The 18004-nt window shown below is 33.0% G+C and overlaps 2 protein-coding genes and 1 long non-coding RNA gene across 5 annotated transcripts in view; all 3 read right to left on the bottom strand.

The window, feature by feature from the left end:
• LOC111982977 (probable ADP-ribosylation factor GTPase-activating protein AGD14) overlaps positions 1-4498 on the bottom strand; it is a 13692-nt gene extending 9194 nt beyond the window's left edge. Inside the window, exons 1-7 of one of the 3 annotated variants that reach the window (XM_065768185.1) lie at positions 4389-4498; positions 3955-4089; positions 2943-3004; positions 2268-2355; positions 2103-2164; positions 1925-2021; positions 1233-1679 (exon numbers count right to left, since the gene is read on the bottom strand). In XM_065768185.1, the coding sequence (XP_065624257.1) occupies positions 1233-1679; positions 1925-2021; positions 2103-2164; positions 2268-2355; positions 2943-3004; positions 3955-4059 (861 nt within the window). In that variant the 5' untranslated portion in view covers positions 4060-4089; positions 4389-4498. The other 2 variants (XM_065768186.1, XM_065768184.1) reach the window with 2 other exon arrangements.
• Positions 4499-9330: 4832 nt separating this feature from the next.
• LOC111982982 (uncharacterized) lies at positions 9331-14246 on the bottom strand (the record flags this gene model as incomplete). Its single annotated transcript, XM_065768193.1, has 4 exons — positions 9331-10351; positions 10446-10695; positions 11498-13240; positions 13861-14246. Coding segments are annotated over 4 exons (2954 nt in total), but the record flags the coding sequence as incomplete, so codon positions are not given.
• Positions 14247-14301: 55 nt separating this feature from the next.
• Positions 14302-15218, bottom strand: LOC136065257 (uncharacterized). Its single transcript, XR_010626886.1, has 2 exons — positions 14769-15218; positions 14302-14579 (listed from the first exon to the last, which is right to left on the bottom strand). It is a non-coding gene; the product is annotated as an uncharacterized LOC136065257 (long non-coding RNA).
• Positions 15219-18004: the final 2786 nt, after the last annotated feature.

Here is an 18004-nt window from a genome sequence, read left to right as displayed (position 1 = left end):
TTTTTTTTTTTTTTTTTTTTTTTGGAGAAACGGTGGAAAAAAAATTAGAGAGAGATGTATACTTTTTTGTGTTTTTTTGGGTTTAGAGATAAGTATGGAATGCAATAATTAAGAGGCAATTAATGAGATCCTAATCAGAATATTAGCATTAATAAGTGTCTTTTTTTACCGTTTTGGATATACTTAAATCCAATGGTTTAGAAAATGTGTAACTCTAAAGAGTTATATCAAGTGTAACTTGAACCCATCTATATATATATATATATATATATATATATACCCACAAACATATACATATGTCAGTAATAAATTTTTCCCTCCTGAATTAAAATTCTAATTCCACCACTAGTGATAGGAATAACTCCTTAATTTGGATGCAAGACGCAAAGCCAACACATATAATATTATATTTACTTATTTAGCAATATTTGTTTCATAGTAAAGTAGACGTTCCATGTGAAATATGGATATTCGCTTATTATGTTTTCCACCCACTTTTTTTAAACTAAATTTTCAAAAGTAAATATTTTATACTTCATTATTTTTTTACCTTAATTGCACGTTGACTTAATTTTCTAGGAAATTAAACTATATGCATTAGATTTTAAAACTGTACTATGACACCCATTTCCCAATGGATGTTCCAAATGTACACTCTTTTTTTAATATAGACTTGTCAGAGAAATAAAGCTTTTATCTATAAAATTTTTCTGCATTATCTTAACTAGTCGTAGATCCGTGCAATGCACGAGAAAATTTGATATAATTATTTTTTATTGAAATATTATTGAATTAATATGATATAGAATGTATATTTTTAGAAAGTCAATGTGTTATTTTAAATTGTATTTTAAATTACAACATATGAAAAAATCCCACAATATATTGCCCTGTAAATTCATAAATTACATGATTACTTGCATTATATGGTAAAATAAGACCAACCTATCCATCATGGCATTGTAAAGTCGTCTAAATATAATCATATAAAACCACCGTTTTGTTGATCTTATCTCATAAACCAAAAAAAATATCTATACAACTTATAAGATCTTTAAAAGGTAAAATATGACAGAGAATTCTAGTAGACTACCCTCAACATTGAGATCAAGATTTTTTTTTTTTTTTTAAGAACACCACTTGGCAAATAAAGTTCAAAAAAAAAAAAAAAAAAAAAAAAAAAAGATCTATTGCACAAACCAATATCTAGCATGGCATAGCAATTCATGCACCTGATTGTTCGCAGAACCATTAGCATCCTTCCCATCAATTTGCTCAGAAATTACACCCACGTTTAAAGGAGGAACTTTGTCTCCTAAAATATCTCCAACAGGTCGTACCACTGGGGAACGAGACCCATCCACATTCTTTTTGAAACCAGGTAACGTGATTGTTAGCTTGGATTCTGCACTTGAGAACCTACGGCTTCCACGCTCATCTTCTCGAAACCTGTCATCAACAACTTCAAAGCGGGCAGGAGTTCTCGTAAGACCTCCTTGTTTTGAATTTTCTCGAGCAAATCGAGGACTTCTTCTTTCATCATAATAATATTTGAAACCTCCATCCTCACTTCTTCCACCAATACTGGATCTTTTGTGATGATGCCATTTGAATCTGTCCTCGGAACGTGGACTTCTAGATCTACCAAGAGATCTTTCATTAGACTCCTCCGTGTCATTCTGTATATATAAACAAGAATCTTTAAAAATAAGAACAGCTTCGACTGAGAACATTACTTCTAATTTCCATCACATTTATATTGGTGAGATCCAAAATTTTTGAGTTAGCTAGTATTGTATATATATGGAGAACCATTGTTGGTGAAGCTTTCCACAAGACAAAAATGATTTTTTTTTTTTTTTTATTATCCAATTGTTACAAGATATGATCCATGTGCATGCATGTACAATAATGAAGAGCTTACCAATCTCAATTTTGATAGCTTGTCAATTCTCTTTTCTCCAGTGTATTTTCTATCCAAATAGACATGCTTAATAAAATCCCGGAGTATATGAAGATTACTGGACACAAACATGTGAATCAGAAACATTCAATATTACGTACAAAGATCAACATAAATGATAAAACTATTGGATAACAACCTGCCGTCAGGGTAAGAATTACGCTGAGGATCCCATTCTTTAAAATAAATTTGTCTTGCTCTCTGTGAAGTGATTTAAGTTGAACAATGAAAAGTGAATAAAGTATTGTTAAAGGAAGATAAAGATCATAAAACGGATTCATTACAAAGGAATATGGATGCATACCTCATTTCCCCCTGCTTGAAGAGCATTAACTTCTTCAGCATTGAATTTAGCCATTGATATTGATTTTACTCGGTGAGTAAATTCCCGACTGAATTATATATAGAATTAATTAGACACTCTAAACGGATGTCTATTAAGTAATGACATACCATTTAAGAACAAAAATGAATATGACTAAAGGACAAAACTTAAGTATAGTATTTTAGATGTTGTTTCTTAGGTTTCCTCTTAAGATTCAACTATGTGGCTACTTAACTAAAAAAATACACTTTCATCCCATGAGAAAAAATCTACATAGTAGAATCTTAAAATGGATACCTAAGGAACAGCACTTAAGTACTATACTTAAGTCTTGCTCGTGACTAAAACACTCCCATTGATTTTCATCTAGAACTTATTTTTCATCACATCCACCATGAGAGGACAGAAAAATTATGAAAATGAAGCTAATATAATCTAAAAAAAAAAAAAAAAAAGGAAGTTACAAAATACTCCAAGAGTACCATAAATGCGTACTCTCTCCTCTCTCATAAATGATGGGTCTCATCATAAATTTAATTAGTATAATCTATAATTATGTAAAAAAGTAAAGTACACATTTATGATACTCCGTGAGTACTCAATAATTATCCAAAAAAAAAAAAAAATGGACATAGAACAAGTAAAAATACGTACTGCACTCCACTACAGTTTGTGCAAACAAATGTCAAGAAAGTTGTGCAAACATATTGTGGTCCCTGCTAAAAGAAGATATGTCAGTAATAGTATCATATTAAAATGGTATAGAGAATTCACAAACCTACACTTTTGGGAAAATACCACTTTATACAATGTCATAAGACCAGATATGAAGGTGCTTGTAGTCACTTTAAATCCATGACAAATGAAACATATGTTTACCAAAAAAGACAGATGAAACATACACACTTAAGATAAAATTGAAGAAAAGAAAAGAAAATGCATGAAACAACATAGCAATGCAGGTCAATGAGAGAGAGAGAGACTAGTTTGGGGAATTTAAAACCCTAAAAGTGTAAAAGAGAAGGCCATAATATATACGTGTCTGTTTAGCAACAAAATTTGATATCTAGCTAGTCTATGCCTCACAAATATTTCAAACATTTGCAACATGACAGTGCCAGTCCTTGGAGGCATAAAGCTCACACGCCTTATGGAAACAAGATTTCAAATAATTTAGTTTAGCAAAAAGTTTTCAAATAATTTATAATAAAATAAAATAAAATTTAATTGCTCTGGTACTTCAGTAAACTCTACACCTTTTGAAATTAAAGCTCTAGATTTATAAATAGTACAGAATAACAATAGAAATCCTTCCAAAACAATAAATTGAAACATCTACACAAAATTGATTCTCCATAGCACAATCTGTCCACATTACAACAGCATTGCAATTAAAAAAAAAAAGCATGCACACACCCCCAACATGCAAGGATTTCAAAAATGAGCGTATTTTGACCCAGCAATAAATCATAGATGAATTTAAAACTAAATGCTACAAAACCCATCAATATTTTCTTTCATATTCTCCCCCACCATTCTAGCTATAAAAAATACATGTTTAGAGAATATCAAAACACATTTGCTCTTCCAGTGGCATATTGATATTACATTATCAATTCAGATAACAACAACAACAATAGAAATGGATAAAGAAGAATTTTCATACCAAACTGTTGCAATTGATACATCTTCTATTCCCGGGATACCTCAAAAGGCCGCGGATAGTTTTTTCAAGCCTCTCTTCTTCTTTGGCCTTATGCCGATTTGCCATTGGTAATAAAGAAAATAAAATCCGCACCTTCTTCATCCAACAACAACCAAAACTTAGTTTTCTATTTTGTTAAAAAAAGAAAGAAAAAAGTGCATATATATTGAATCATAAAGCCAGGTTGCTTTTACCACAAAGTAAGGAATTTAATTCTCGGTTTATTCTTTAATTAAGTAAAGGCATGGTACAGAAGGCAAAAAAATCTCATATATTTTATTTTCAGGGCTTACATTTCCAACATTTTCTCGGCCACCAAACATAAAACAAGAGATTAATGAACCCCAAAAACTTAAAAGGAAAGAACTTGGTTTAAATGCATTTGGAGAATGAACCTGAATAATTGTGGCTATACAATACAACAAGCGAAGGGAAGAGTAAGCTAGCAATTGGTGATTGATTGTGAAAGAAAGAGAGAGAGAGAGATAGAGGAAACTGCAGAGAATTGTAGTTTTGGAGGGACAGATTTGGTACGGACAGTTGGACGAGAAAACCGCTACTTTGCTTTTTTTTGAGAGAGAGAGAGAGAGAGAAAGTTGGCGGTAAAAACGGTAAGGTGAGCAGTGTTTGAGGCTGTTAAGTAGTTATGTTCCTATATTACTAAACTTAATGATAAATACTCCATCTACAACAATTTTACAATATTTTTACAACAAATCATAAGTAGTTAGTTGTTATTGGTTCAAATTTGAAACTAACACTAAGATTACTTTTTTGCCCCAACAATAACAATCAGTAACAACCTGCCACTTAGGATTTGTTGTAAAAATGTTGTAAAAATGTTGTAGACATATCATTCCTTAATTTAATTATATACTAATCAAATGGCCAGATCAACCTGCCTATTTAAGGATATCGTTTTTGTGTTTTTGTGTTTTTTTTTTTTTTTTTTTTTGATAGGATCATTTTGTATTTGAATTGTTTGATAGATTGAGGCTGGGCTTCTTATTAATTATATTATTATATTTTAGTCTCATCGTGCAAAGCTCTGCACGTTTGATAAGGCTCTTTTGTCATGAAATATATTTAAATAGAGAGTGTGTTAATTTTTAAGAAAAAAAATTCTCTAGTAGGTTTTTTTTTTTTTAATTTTGTTGAATTACAAATTTAACCATATTTTTTATTTTTTAAGAATAAGGATTATCTAATTAGTTTAGGGATATTTTTAACTTTTTTAAAAGTATAAATAATTTTCTGAATCCTCTTAGTATATATAAAGATAGAGATTATGTTTTAGTCTCATAATCTATAAAATTTATATAATAAAATTGTTTATTTTACTAATATAAGTTATTTGTAAGTACTGGCTAGACATGTTAGCACTTTTTTAGTATAGATAGAGGATGTTCCATCACACATCAATAATGTACTCTTAGCCAATCTTGACTAATTTTCTGTTTAATGAAATCTATCTGTCTTCCTACTAAAAAAAAAAAAAATTAAAAAGTTATTCATAAGTAATAATTTTTTTGTGTATAGAAAACAAGCGCATCTAATTATATAGTATATACATATATTGAGCCACGAAGTTCTTTACTACGCGCGCAGTTGTGTACTTGAATGGCAACACTAATCAACTAACATTATCACAATCAAAATGCTAAAATAAAAAATTCTTAAAATTGCCTTCCTTCCAAAAAAATAGGTAAGGAATAAGGATGCAAACTATCTGTTGAATGCATCAGGACTATTCCCCATTCTTTCCAATAAATCAAACTGTAGTATAGCTTCAAGGAAACAAATATAGTAGTGGATGCTCTTGCAAATAATGTGTTGTAAATTTTGTAATCATGCATAAGATTTTGTAACTTATTCTAACCAGTTTCTGGATTTATTTTTTACTAGTCGAGTTCCCGCACATCGTGCATTTTGTTAGTCTCCTCAAGTATTTCAATAATTTTACTTCTAAAAAACTGTAATATTTAGTGTTCTATTTTATAAACATTCAAAAAGACAATAAAAGTAGTGTAATAATTTGATAATACTATATTTACAAATTTGAAAATTGCATGATGTTGTAATTGATATAGATAAGTTTGTTTCATACCTACTAAAAAAAAATGCAAATATCATTTTCATAAATAAAAATACAATATCCTTCAATAATTTTTTTTTAAAGGTAATGTGAACCACGCCACATCAACACTTTGTAAAAAATTTGTAAAATTGTTTGTGTCTCTAGCATTACTTTCTTTCAAACATGGCAAAGGAAGCTAGCCACGGATTGAGAAAACATGAGAGAGATTTTTTATTCTTTTATAGTGGTTCAACAAGAGGGAGAAACTACTAAAATAGAATAGAATTTCGTAATTTTTTTTAATAAATAAGAGAGAAAACACTAAAACATGCTATATTAATTAAGTAAGATAGTGTTTTTTGAATTGTTAGATTGCTTAAAGATCTACCATGGATTAAATGTGTAATATAATTGTTTTTACATTCTTGATTGTGTGTGTGTGTTTTGTTGTTTTTTTTTTCTTTTGTTGGAACTTGTTTCCATTGTTGCAATAGTAACTAATTTTGTGCAAGAATATCATATTTCTAATTAATTTTTTCTCATATAAATCTTATAAAACTGATATTAAAATTTCATTGTACTTAAATGATTAATATAAAAAATATATTTATTTATCATATTAGTAATCTTTTTAATTACATATAATAAAAACTAAAATGTTGGTTATATATATATAAAATATCACTAAAAGAAGTTAAGGAATTTAAATGGTTATAACTACTTTTAGTGATTTCACAAGTATTTAATTTTTTTTATGGCTTTTATGTCAATTGTTGTCAAAACGACTAAAAATTCTAAATAAATTATTATTATTATTATTATTATTATTATAAATATAAATATTTTCTCATATAAGGAAGAATGTCATATTTTAAATCAAGAGTTTGGCTTACCTCTAGTACTTTTTTAACTGGACATCTCTAGTTGTTTTAAATATACAATGGCAAGCGGTAGTGGATTTTAATCTCCACATTTTATTTAGTTAGTGAGTGATGTAGCAGTTTCTCATTAAAATAAAATAATATTCCAGTTAAAAAAGTACCAGAGATAAGCCAAATCCTTAAATCAATTATTATAATTCTAAATAAAAATATTTTTTTATATACTATATATATATAAGCAATCATTTAAATTCCCCTAATATACATATAATTAATATATACATTTACTCCATTAATTAATTCAGTAAACTAATACTATGATGTAAATGCAAACTTTTTTGAGGTATAAGCCTAAATAAAGAAAATCTCAAGGAATATACCATGTGGCAGAACCTCATGTTCTCTCGCATGAGGTCTTTGTTTTTATATATACTAGTCGCTAATTCGTGCGATGTACAGAAATAAATATATAATGAATTTCAAGGGAAAAAAAAAGGTCATTAACTTTGAGTTAAAGCAATAAGTGCATTAGTATTGATGGAGGCAAATAGGTAAAATGTTATGTTTGGCAACTTAGAGCATTAGTATTGATGGTGCTAAAAAGTCATATTGCTATTTTTTAACACCACCAATACTAAAAAGCATGCTGCAATGGTGGAGGGAAAGCCAAAAAATTTGGCTTTTGAGCTACAGTGCACTGTAGCTAAGAAGCTAAAAAAAGTATTTTATTAAAAGTTATATTATTTTATTGTGTTGGTAATAGTGGTTGTTGTTTATTGTAGCAGATATATTATTTTATTGTGTTGTTTATATTATTTTATTGTGTTGAAAGCTAAAATAAAACTACTAATGTTGGGTGTTTTGTAAAGTGAGGTGGTAAAATAGATAAATAATTTTTTATAGTGTCAAATTGCTAAATTTATGGCTCCACTAATATGGACGCTGCAAAAATGCATGAAATTTTTAAAAAAAAAAATGATGTTGAAAGAAATAACACAGTTTTATTAGTTAGGTAAAAGAAAGCAATGTTATTTTATTTATTAGTTTTTGTGGAAAAGAATAAAAGACAGAGTGTTGTGTCTCTAGTTTAGTTTGTGTTGTATATATAAGTATATATAAGATAAGTTTTAATCTATATATATACCAAAATGTATCTACTGAATGAAAATGTACCTATTGATAAAAAATGTGCTTAATGAAAAATGAAAAATGAAAAGACACAACTGTACAGTGTTTTTAAATGCATGCATGGAAATATATATATATATATATAGACACTACTATTTAAAAGGCTTCCCTTGTTTAGACTGGATTTTTTTTTTTTTTTTTGGTTCCAAAATACCTTACAGCCTACGTTTAAATAAAGGCAAAACTTGAGGATAACATTGTAAAAATATATCTCTAACTCTCACCTAAAACATTTTCTACAAAATAGGATTACTCTCTCACTAACTCACTTATTCAAACCAACTATACATTTGCTTTTTCTTTTCTTTTTTAAATAGAAAAACAAGTTAAACCCAAAAAAAAAAAAAAAAAAGTTAAACAACCCTACACTGTTTTTTTTTCTTAAAAAAAAAAAAAATCATCCTCACGTCTATCCTTCTATCAAAAAAATTTATTTAAAAAAAACCTCAAGTTTATCCCCAAAAAAAAACTAAATAAATATATACACATTTGGTTACAATTTAAACTGCTTTAAACTTCTTTTTAAAAAAAATAGAAAAATAAGTTAAACAACCCACGTTGAATTTTTTTTTTTTTTTTTTGGCCAAATTATTAAATTTTATCTAAAAAATAGAAGAGCTTCTAGGCACGCACTGAGCACATGCTTAGAGGCTAGTGTGTGTGTATAATTGAATTGATTTTAGAACTTGATTCCTCTTATGTAATGACTTCCTGACTTGTTCAATACCTTTTTTGTTTAATAAGAATCCTTACTACACAAAGAAACAAAGGAGTGAAAGATGCCTATTACTCAATTCACATGAACACCCTCTTATATAAGGCCGAGTTCAACCAACTGACCAGTGACCATAACTATTGCACAGAAATAAGCAATATATATAGGTCCTATCATACAGCCCACCATATAGTTACTATTATGACTTATGAGAATGTGGTCCTGACTCGACAATCTTTCTTTTCTTTTCTTTTTTTTCTTTTTTGAGGACTGACACAACAATCTTAAACTAATTATTGGTTCAGACGAAAGTTGATAATTTGTCTTGATAAGCCTTCGTAAGCAGTTTATGGATTTATATGAAGCATACACTGCATTTTTTTTTCCTCATTCCATAAACATATCAATCAGTGATTGTGGGTCTGTCACATTTTCACTAATATCTAGTAAACGCCAATGTTTAATTAGACAGGAAATTGTGATTCCATTCATATGGTGTTGTATTATTTGCACCAACTGCTCCTTTAATTATCGAACATTTAAAACTGAGGTTAAGGGGAGGAAAGAACCAAATAAAAAGGAAAAAAGGAAAAATATTTCTGTACAAAGATTGGCAGCCAAAATTCCATAAACCCCTATAACCTGCAGGGATCAGTACGTAACTGCACTGAATCAAGAACTCATGCTGGCAAAAAAACCTGGCGGTAGGAACTGGGAAATCCCACTGTTGAAGCAATTCTTTCACCTCTTTTACTGCACACCTTCACGTTAGAAGATCATTAAGGAATCTGTGATTAATGACAAACAGCCACCACCAGTGACAAAGTATAAACAAGATCGCTTCCAGAAAAAACAATGTTAATAGCAGGCTGAAGGAACTGGTGAATTTACAGCCCTCCATCTAATACTTCATTTGCTCATTCTATCCATCACCATTTAAGTCATCAGAAGAAGATTTGATCGCTTCAGCAGTCATCAGAGCAACCACAGCCTTGTGAATTGCTAGATCTGCTCTGTAAAGCAACCGCTGTGCCCTCTCCTTCTTGAGCTTAGCCATGTTAACTGCATGCTGAGCAGCACCAGATGCATCACGCAACTTAAACTCATCAATGTCAGAACCATCCCACCGTTCAATGCCATGCCTCAGAGACCCATCTAAGTTATTATGCCGCTGTCTTGGCCACTCAGATGGTCCCATATTCCACCGATGAACCCCATTTCTCTTGTCTATTGTTCTCTGATTGTATGAAATCACCACCGGCTGATCATTCAATGCAAACATCCCAAATTTCTTTGATTTGTTCCTCTGAAGTTTTGGGATATGATTCCTATCATAACCATCATTGCTCATAGAGAAAACTCCTGTGCTGCTGGCATCCCGAGGTGAAAACATCCTTGGTGATGCCTGCGCCAAAGGGGAATCATCTAGGGATTCATAACTATGACCCGGATATACAAACTTGTCATCCGCAAAGGCAAAACCATTCAATCTTCTTCCTGAAATAACAGATACAATTAAATTAAGGAAAAGGTTACAAGGAAAAATGAGTCTAAATAATATGGTATAATGTAGAAGTGTAAAAAAAAATACCAAAAGCATGGAAACCATCCCGATCACCCAAGATGGCATTGCTTTGCCCAGAAACTGAAAACTTCCTATGTGACCTTTGTTTTGACCCCTTGTTGGGAACTTCCAAACCTCGTGGCTTCAAACAGAAAGCAAACATGGGTGGCTTTTCAATTGGTGCAGCCTTCTCCTGGCATCCATTAGGGATGTTGTTTTTGTTCAAAGCTAGCTCCCACTCCTTCACTTGTTGTTGATACCTTTCCCAGAGCGGTGGCTGAATAAAGCACAAAAAAATGAGCCTTGAGATACATTTAAATATAAATACAAATGAACAAGCAGATTAAATATACACAAGCCAAACATCTATCAAAATATATATAAATACACACACACACAAACACAAAAGCAAAATAAACAGGAGTTGCACGAATTTCATGTCCCAAAAAAAGGAACTAACAAAAGCAGATGACTCCCCCCAAATTGACAATATATATCAGCACTGAATTTTATAAAATCTAAATGTAATTTATATATGTGAAAACCAGACCTACAAGGCAACATAATGATAAGAAATAAAAAGTAAGTTAAATTATTTCTTTTTCATATTGCACATCAATTCAAATCCAGAAAATATATTCCTTCCATCAGTAGATGTCCAAATCAAATTCCTCTCTTATTCTTTTATTTTATTTTATTTTATCCAGAAAACTTCACTCTCATCTCACATAACACATGCCCCTCAGTTTCCAAGAGTGTTTAAAAACTCCAAAAAATATTACTTCATATCATTTTAATTCCAAAGGTTTCCCTTCTTTGTTTACTGCTGATCTTAGTGGTAACTCAGCTTTTACGATTTTTTTCTCAAACTTGTAATAGTGGCTTTGTTTACAACTAATCTAAAATTAGTATTAGCGTCTTTGTAAAAAGTAAATAAAATTAAGATTGCTTCAGCAGAAGCTGAATCCTTTAATAACTCAAGTGCACTCTCTACCTAGGGGATTACATCCACTAAATTAGCTTATATCATAGTGCTGAACATAATATCAAGAACAATAGAAAAGTGATTCAGAAGATACCTGAAGATGTCGAATTAAAGGCATTCCCTTCCTCTCTCTTTTTTGCCACCAATGCTCATAAATGGTTTTGATTAGATCCATGGGGCCAACTCCATCCATGAGGTCTTCTATTTCTTCAAATGCGAACTGATCACACTGTTGAGTATAAGCAGCCTTCTCAAACATGTCCATTGTCCTTTCAAACATCTCCTCAGAGATCTTTCCCAAGCCGCAGTCATCAATTTCAGAGGAGCTTGGATTGCTCAAAACCCACTCCTCATCATCACTGTCCATGTCATATAAGACACGTGATGGATCCAAAGCCATCTCAACATCCGTTTCAACCTGCCGGAAGTACTTAGAAGAACTGCGAACAAATGCTACTTCTGTTTCACTATCATAATTTTCCTCTATCAAGCGAACCCCAGGTATGGGAATGTTTTTTATCAAAGCAGCACGAATATTCCGATTGTAACACTCTTCATGCATCTCCTTGAAAAGAGCCCAGTGACTCCTATCTGGAAACTCCAAGATCCAATCTTTTCCTCCTTTCCACATCATAGCATGAGTGTAGCGGTTTGTTGACCCAGGCTGCAGAAACTGATGTGCCTTGTACGAATACTTTGTAGTCCCTGAAAGTTTTACAGCAAGCTTCCACTCATTATGATCAAAAAGCTCTAGTACAACTTGTACCCCACATTCTCTCCATCCTCTGTCACCAAGTGTGATTAACACATTTGCATCACAAGATAAAAACTCCAAGTTTCTTTGAGAGCCTCTAGAAACATCTGCTGGTCTCTTCTCATTAGCTCTCCTAATTCGTTTGTGGGGAGGTGCTTTCTGGTGATGACTTCTATGCTTTGGGTTCACATCAAAACCTCCTAGTGGCAATGTGTATGAAACCTGAGTTCGAGGCTTTTTAGGTCCATTGCCAAAACCATTTTGAAAGATGTCAGCCTTACCATCTGACCATCCATGAGAGGGGCATCCATATGGTGATGAATTATTTTTATTTCGATGCCATGTACTCCTGGGAGCAGTGGGGTTGGGGCTGGGGATGATGCCACCATTCATATTCCAAGACAAATCTGTAGAATGTTGAGCACTAGGTAATTCCCCATCATCAGGCTTCTCAAATTGATTAAATGATGGAATTTCAACACCAAGACCATTCAAAAAAGAATGGGAACCAGTATCAGACTTATCTCTATCAACTGAAGGTCTTTGCGATAAAGCACACTGTTCTGACTCTGAATGATGGTTTTGCCACTTCTGCGGCTGGACAGTGGCATCAGTCCCAATATTTTCAGAATCTCGGGAACCACCAGATGTGCCAGCAATGTTAACATCACCATTTTGGTACTTCCAGGGTGACTTTATCCAATCTTTCTCCTCTGATTTAGCACAAGAAAGCCATGCCTCACAAGCAGTATCCTTAGACAAAGCCTTTAAATTATTCCCAACAGCATCCTTAGAGCAGTCCTCTGCACTAGAACTTTCATCCTCAAAAAGACTCCCAGAGTTTTCAGGATGCTCTACTGAATCATGGTCCTGGAAAGTGATACGAGCCGCACAATGTTCCATTAGCAGCTTCAGATGCAAACTAAGAAAGAAAGTAGGAGCAGCAGCAAAACAAAGAGAAAATGGGAGAACTTTCCCGTGCATCTCATTGGGATTAGAAGACAACTGACTAATATTCACATAGGTGCAATCCGTGGCAAAACCCATGACCCTTATACTCTGGCTAGGCCTTTTCCTTAAGCCCTGGTTGGTGGAAAAACTTACAGAAGTTAATACAAATCATAAACTAAATAAAATAAAAGTACCCAAATTTCAACGCCTAACAAGGCTATGTCAACCAAAAACAAATTTTGATTAGTAAGTTATACACAAACCCAATGGGTCTTCAACCAATGACCTCACTCTCCACCTAGACTTATAAGAGGAGAAGGTGCCCATTAAGCCAGAGCTCATTGGCAAGACTATGTCAAAAAATACTAGGGAATGTTTAAAACCTAGAGAGATGGGAAAGAGAGTTGAGAGGGAGTGCAGGCAGAATATTAGTAAATTTAGTATAATCTGGCCACCCTTTCCCTCTACGCACCCCACTCTTTCCATCATCCTCCCAAAGGAATTAAAACATGGGTTAGTCTCCTTACATTATTATTAAACTCACTTGCACTCCAAAACCAGAAGCAAGTGCGCACCGGTTTCCGCAAGGAAAGGGGGTGGATCACTTGAAAATGAAATGCATAATGAAAAAAGGCAATAGATAGCCTAGAGCTAATTACATAAACAACGGGGAAAGCCATATATTTTTGGTAATATAAGAAGTAGAACCCATAAACCACATTCAGAAAATGTAAGAAAAATAAATGGAATACCTTCATAGAGGAGGGCCGCACACAAGCAGAAGTGAGAGGTAACTGATTTCTTCCATTTTGAAATGCATGAATATTATCATAAGTGCATTCTGACAGAGGTAGTTGCCTGGTAAGCAAACAATGCCTCTTAAGTTTACAGTCCAGGTACACCCACTTTGAATTATTCAGTTCAGAGAAGTTGTAGAATGCAAACACAAGTTGCTTTGTCAGATTTTGAACGCCTGAGAATTTGAACCGAACTGAAGTTACTGGCAATTGTGAGTCTAGATACTTTCCCTGATCACTAGACCAATGAAATACTCTCAGAACTAGAGAAACCAAGGCTACAGCCTCCTTGAAGCAACCTTCAAACAAGAGAAACCTCAACCCAGCTACATTGTCAACAANTCTGCACTATCATTAACATTTTTTAAACTACTCAGAGACACCTCTTTCCTACTCTTCTTTTTCTTCTTCTTCCTGTCATTGTTGTCCCTCCTCTCATCACCATCCTCTCCACCACTATTCTTCCTCTTCTTCAAATTCTTAATATCACCCTCTTCTATTACTCTAGAATTATACAAACTCTTAATATCCAAAGATCTAGATTTCTTCGGAATTTCTGCGCCATGTGAGTTTTCTACACTATTTTCCATCAACTTTCCCTCAATCCAAACACCCAAACCAAAAAACCCCAATCCTCACATTCCATCATACATGCCCCTACGCATTTCTCAGATCTGTTACACCAAAACCGTACCCAAACCAAAAATAAATAAATAAATAAACAATCACAGAATAATCCCTCGCAAACCACTCAATAAATTAATCGATCAAACCCTATAACACACGCATTAATATCATTTCTTCAACAAAAATCGAACAAACTAAACCCTAAATTTGACAAAATGTAAAATTCGTATACGTACCTCGACAAACATGTCGCTGAGAAACCGATTCCTCGTAATAATCGTGAAGATCACGAACATGAAACATGAATTAGGGTTTGAATCTGAGCCTTCTGATTTGAAACCCTAATAAAATTCCCCGATTTTCGAAATTAAATTTGGCCAATTTTGATTTTTTCTTCTTTTTCCTTTTTTTTTTTTTTTTTTTTACCGTAAGAGACGGACGAGAGCTAGGGTTTCTTTTGGTTCCACGAGAGTAAAGGGTTTAGATCGAAAAAAAAAAAAAAAAACCAAAAAAGAATTTTTGAGTAAATGAAAATGAAAATTGAAAATATATATATATGGAGGGCTAAAATCACGCTACGTGGCGCTCTGTGTAGCCTTTTTTTGTTTTGCCGATTTATAGCCCTTGGATTTATTAACATTTCGGGGTAAACGAGAGTGATCTGAACGGTTATAATTTGGTCTGGTTCCACGTGGAGGGTTCAGATTCAAATTGATTTGGGAGATGCATGGTAGTTAAGCATTACGGTTTTTGCAAAAATTTTATTACGATTGAAACATTGAAAAGTTCATTTTGAGCTTTTTCATTTACTCGTTAGGAAATGACCCTGATGGTTTGTCAAATATCGGAAATGCCATTGGGCTTTTTGAGTTATCAGGCGCCATAAAGAATGGACGGTACTATAAAACTTGCGCCCAAACAAACAAAAAAAGCGCGCATCAATATCACATTCCTACGCGCTTAAGTGTTTGAGGTTGTTGAACTCGCTTTTTCTGAGAACCACGTGGCAATAAGATGGTTTTTATTAGGGAAGTGCCACTGTTCTGAGCATAGAGAAGCGAGTTGGTGTTTCTACGCGGGATATACAGCGAGAAATTTTAGAAGAGCTCCAAAAAGCTGGTAACCGTACACACTGACGTGATCAAAGAAATAGAACAAACGGATTGGTAAATGGCTAAAGAGACTGCGTGCTTACGGAAATGTCTGAATGTCCAACTACAATCTTCCACGTGGAAATGGATTTTCATCAATATATATATATAATCGAAATTTCTAAAACTCTCGCAATTTCCCACGTTATCACTATTTTCTTTTTCTTTTTCTTTTTCTTTTTCTTTTAGGTTTTATATCTTATATATTTATTATTTTTCTTCAACGTATAATTATCTTTTCAAGTTTTATAATAGTTTAGTTTAAGTAAAACTCTATTGAATATATGTTTTAAAAACTTGAAAATTCTACTTCAACTAAAATTTTATAACAAAAATTTTCCAGGGCTTATCACATTATCATTATTTTTTTTTAAATATTAAGAAAAAAAGACTTGCATGGAACTTTTTTTTTGGACGGATTGGATCAAGCTCACAAAACTTCAATTATTAACAATGAATTGTGGCGAAAATTGGCAACTAATTTTTTTTTTCCCTAACTATCTAGTTAATTGTCAAGGTTTTGAAACTATATTTTCTATTAGCATCTCAAGTCTAAGAGACTCAATTTAGGGTCTATAAAATGAGTTTTTGGGACTCGATTTTCATGAGTTGTTCACATCTAATGTGGCATTTTTTCCACGTGGCGACTACGTGGAAATCGAGTATCTAAGACTCAATTTCCAAAGCAAAAAAATTTAAAAAAATTTGAAGTCTCATACGCGGCCTTACCTCACCAGATCAGATCAGATCAAAGAGAGAGAGAAAGAAAGACCAGATCATAGATCAAAGAGAGAGAAAGAGTCACCTCACTGGATCAGATCAGATCAGAGAGAGAGAAAGACCAGATCAGAGATCAGAGAGAGAGAAAGAGTCAGATCAAATCAGTTGAAAGACCCAGGGCGTGTGGCCTAAGCTCACGCGACCCAAGCGCCGTGCGGCCTGGGTCTCGCGAGCTTAGGCAGCGCACGGCCTAGGTTCTGGCCTGGGTCGCGCCGGGGCCTCACGAGGCCTAGCCGGGCGGCCTGGGCTTGCGAGGCTTGGCTGCACGGCGACTGGGTCGCGCAAGCTCATCGGCCAGGCCTTGCGAGGCCCTGGCGTGACCCAGGCCAGAACCCAGGCCGGGCGCGGCCTGAGCTCGCGCTACCCGCGCAGCCAGGCCTCGCTAGCTTAGGCCGCGCGTGGCCTGGGTCGCGCCGGCCTGGGTTCATTCCTTCTTCTTCGGGTTTTTTTTTTTTTTCTTCTGCTATGATTTCTTTTTCGTTGGAGTTGTTCCGATATATATATCTAGGCTTATAAATTGAGTCTCAGATACTCGATTTCCATGTGGACGCCACGTGGAAAAAATGCCAACTCAGACCCGATCAAAACATGAAAATCGACCTTCAAGAACTCGATTTATAGCCCCTAAATCGAGTCTCTTAGACTCGAGATGCTAGTAAAAAATATAGTTTCAAAACTTTAACAACTAACTAGATAGTTAGAAAAAAAAAATTTAGTTCCCCATTTTCGCCATGAATTGTCCTATAAAAAAAAAAAAAACCAATGAATTGTATGAATTTTTCTTATGTCCTTATTAAGCTATATATTATCTATATATTATTCTCATTATCTATATATATAACTAAAACCTTTGACATTTTTCTCTTATATTTATCTGTTGTGTAGTCATATATATTTTGTTTTATTTCAATAATTTCTAAGCAATGAATCATTTGATTTTTTAATATTTTTTGTAAGTCATTGCATGTTTCTTCATCATCAAATTGTAACACAAATTGAAGTCATACAAAAACAAATCATGCAATGATGTAATTTCTTAATCAATTTCAAATTTTATAAAATTATTTTAGTTTACCCCAAAAATAAGTAGGTTCCCATGCATAGCACGAGTCAGTGACTAGTTTTAGTGAAATACAAAACATCCCTAATACTGGCACAATATTTAAAACGCTTAAAACAAAATTTTACGATTAAATTGATTAAAAATTAATATTTTTGGTACAAACCCTAGCACAAAATTTTACACCTTAACATTAGCCCAAGCTTCATGAGTTTTTTTTTTTTTTTTTTGGTATTTTATCCTATCATAATTATTGCAAAGTTACAAACCTTATACAAAACAAGAGAAAGTTTGTGGTAATCCCATGAATTTTTAAGTTAATTTTAATTCCATTGTTGGTGTAATGGTTTCTAAAGTATAATCAGATTTAAGAGATCCTGGACTTAAAAAGCAATGCTACTAATACAAATTTTGTCCTATCAAAAATACAAATTTTTGTCAATAATTGCATTGTGAATATGGGTTTTCATCTACCACTAAC

Source organism: Quercus suber, unplaced genomic scaffold (assembly GCF_002906115.3).
Source record: "Quercus suber isolate HL8 unplaced genomic scaffold, Cork oak 2.0 scaffold_902, whole genome shotgun sequence".
Classification (NCBI taxonomy): Eukaryota; Viridiplantae; Streptophyta; class Magnoliopsida; order Fagales; family Fagaceae; genus Quercus; species Quercus suber.
This window is presented reverse-complemented; position numbering and strand designations above follow the sequence as displayed.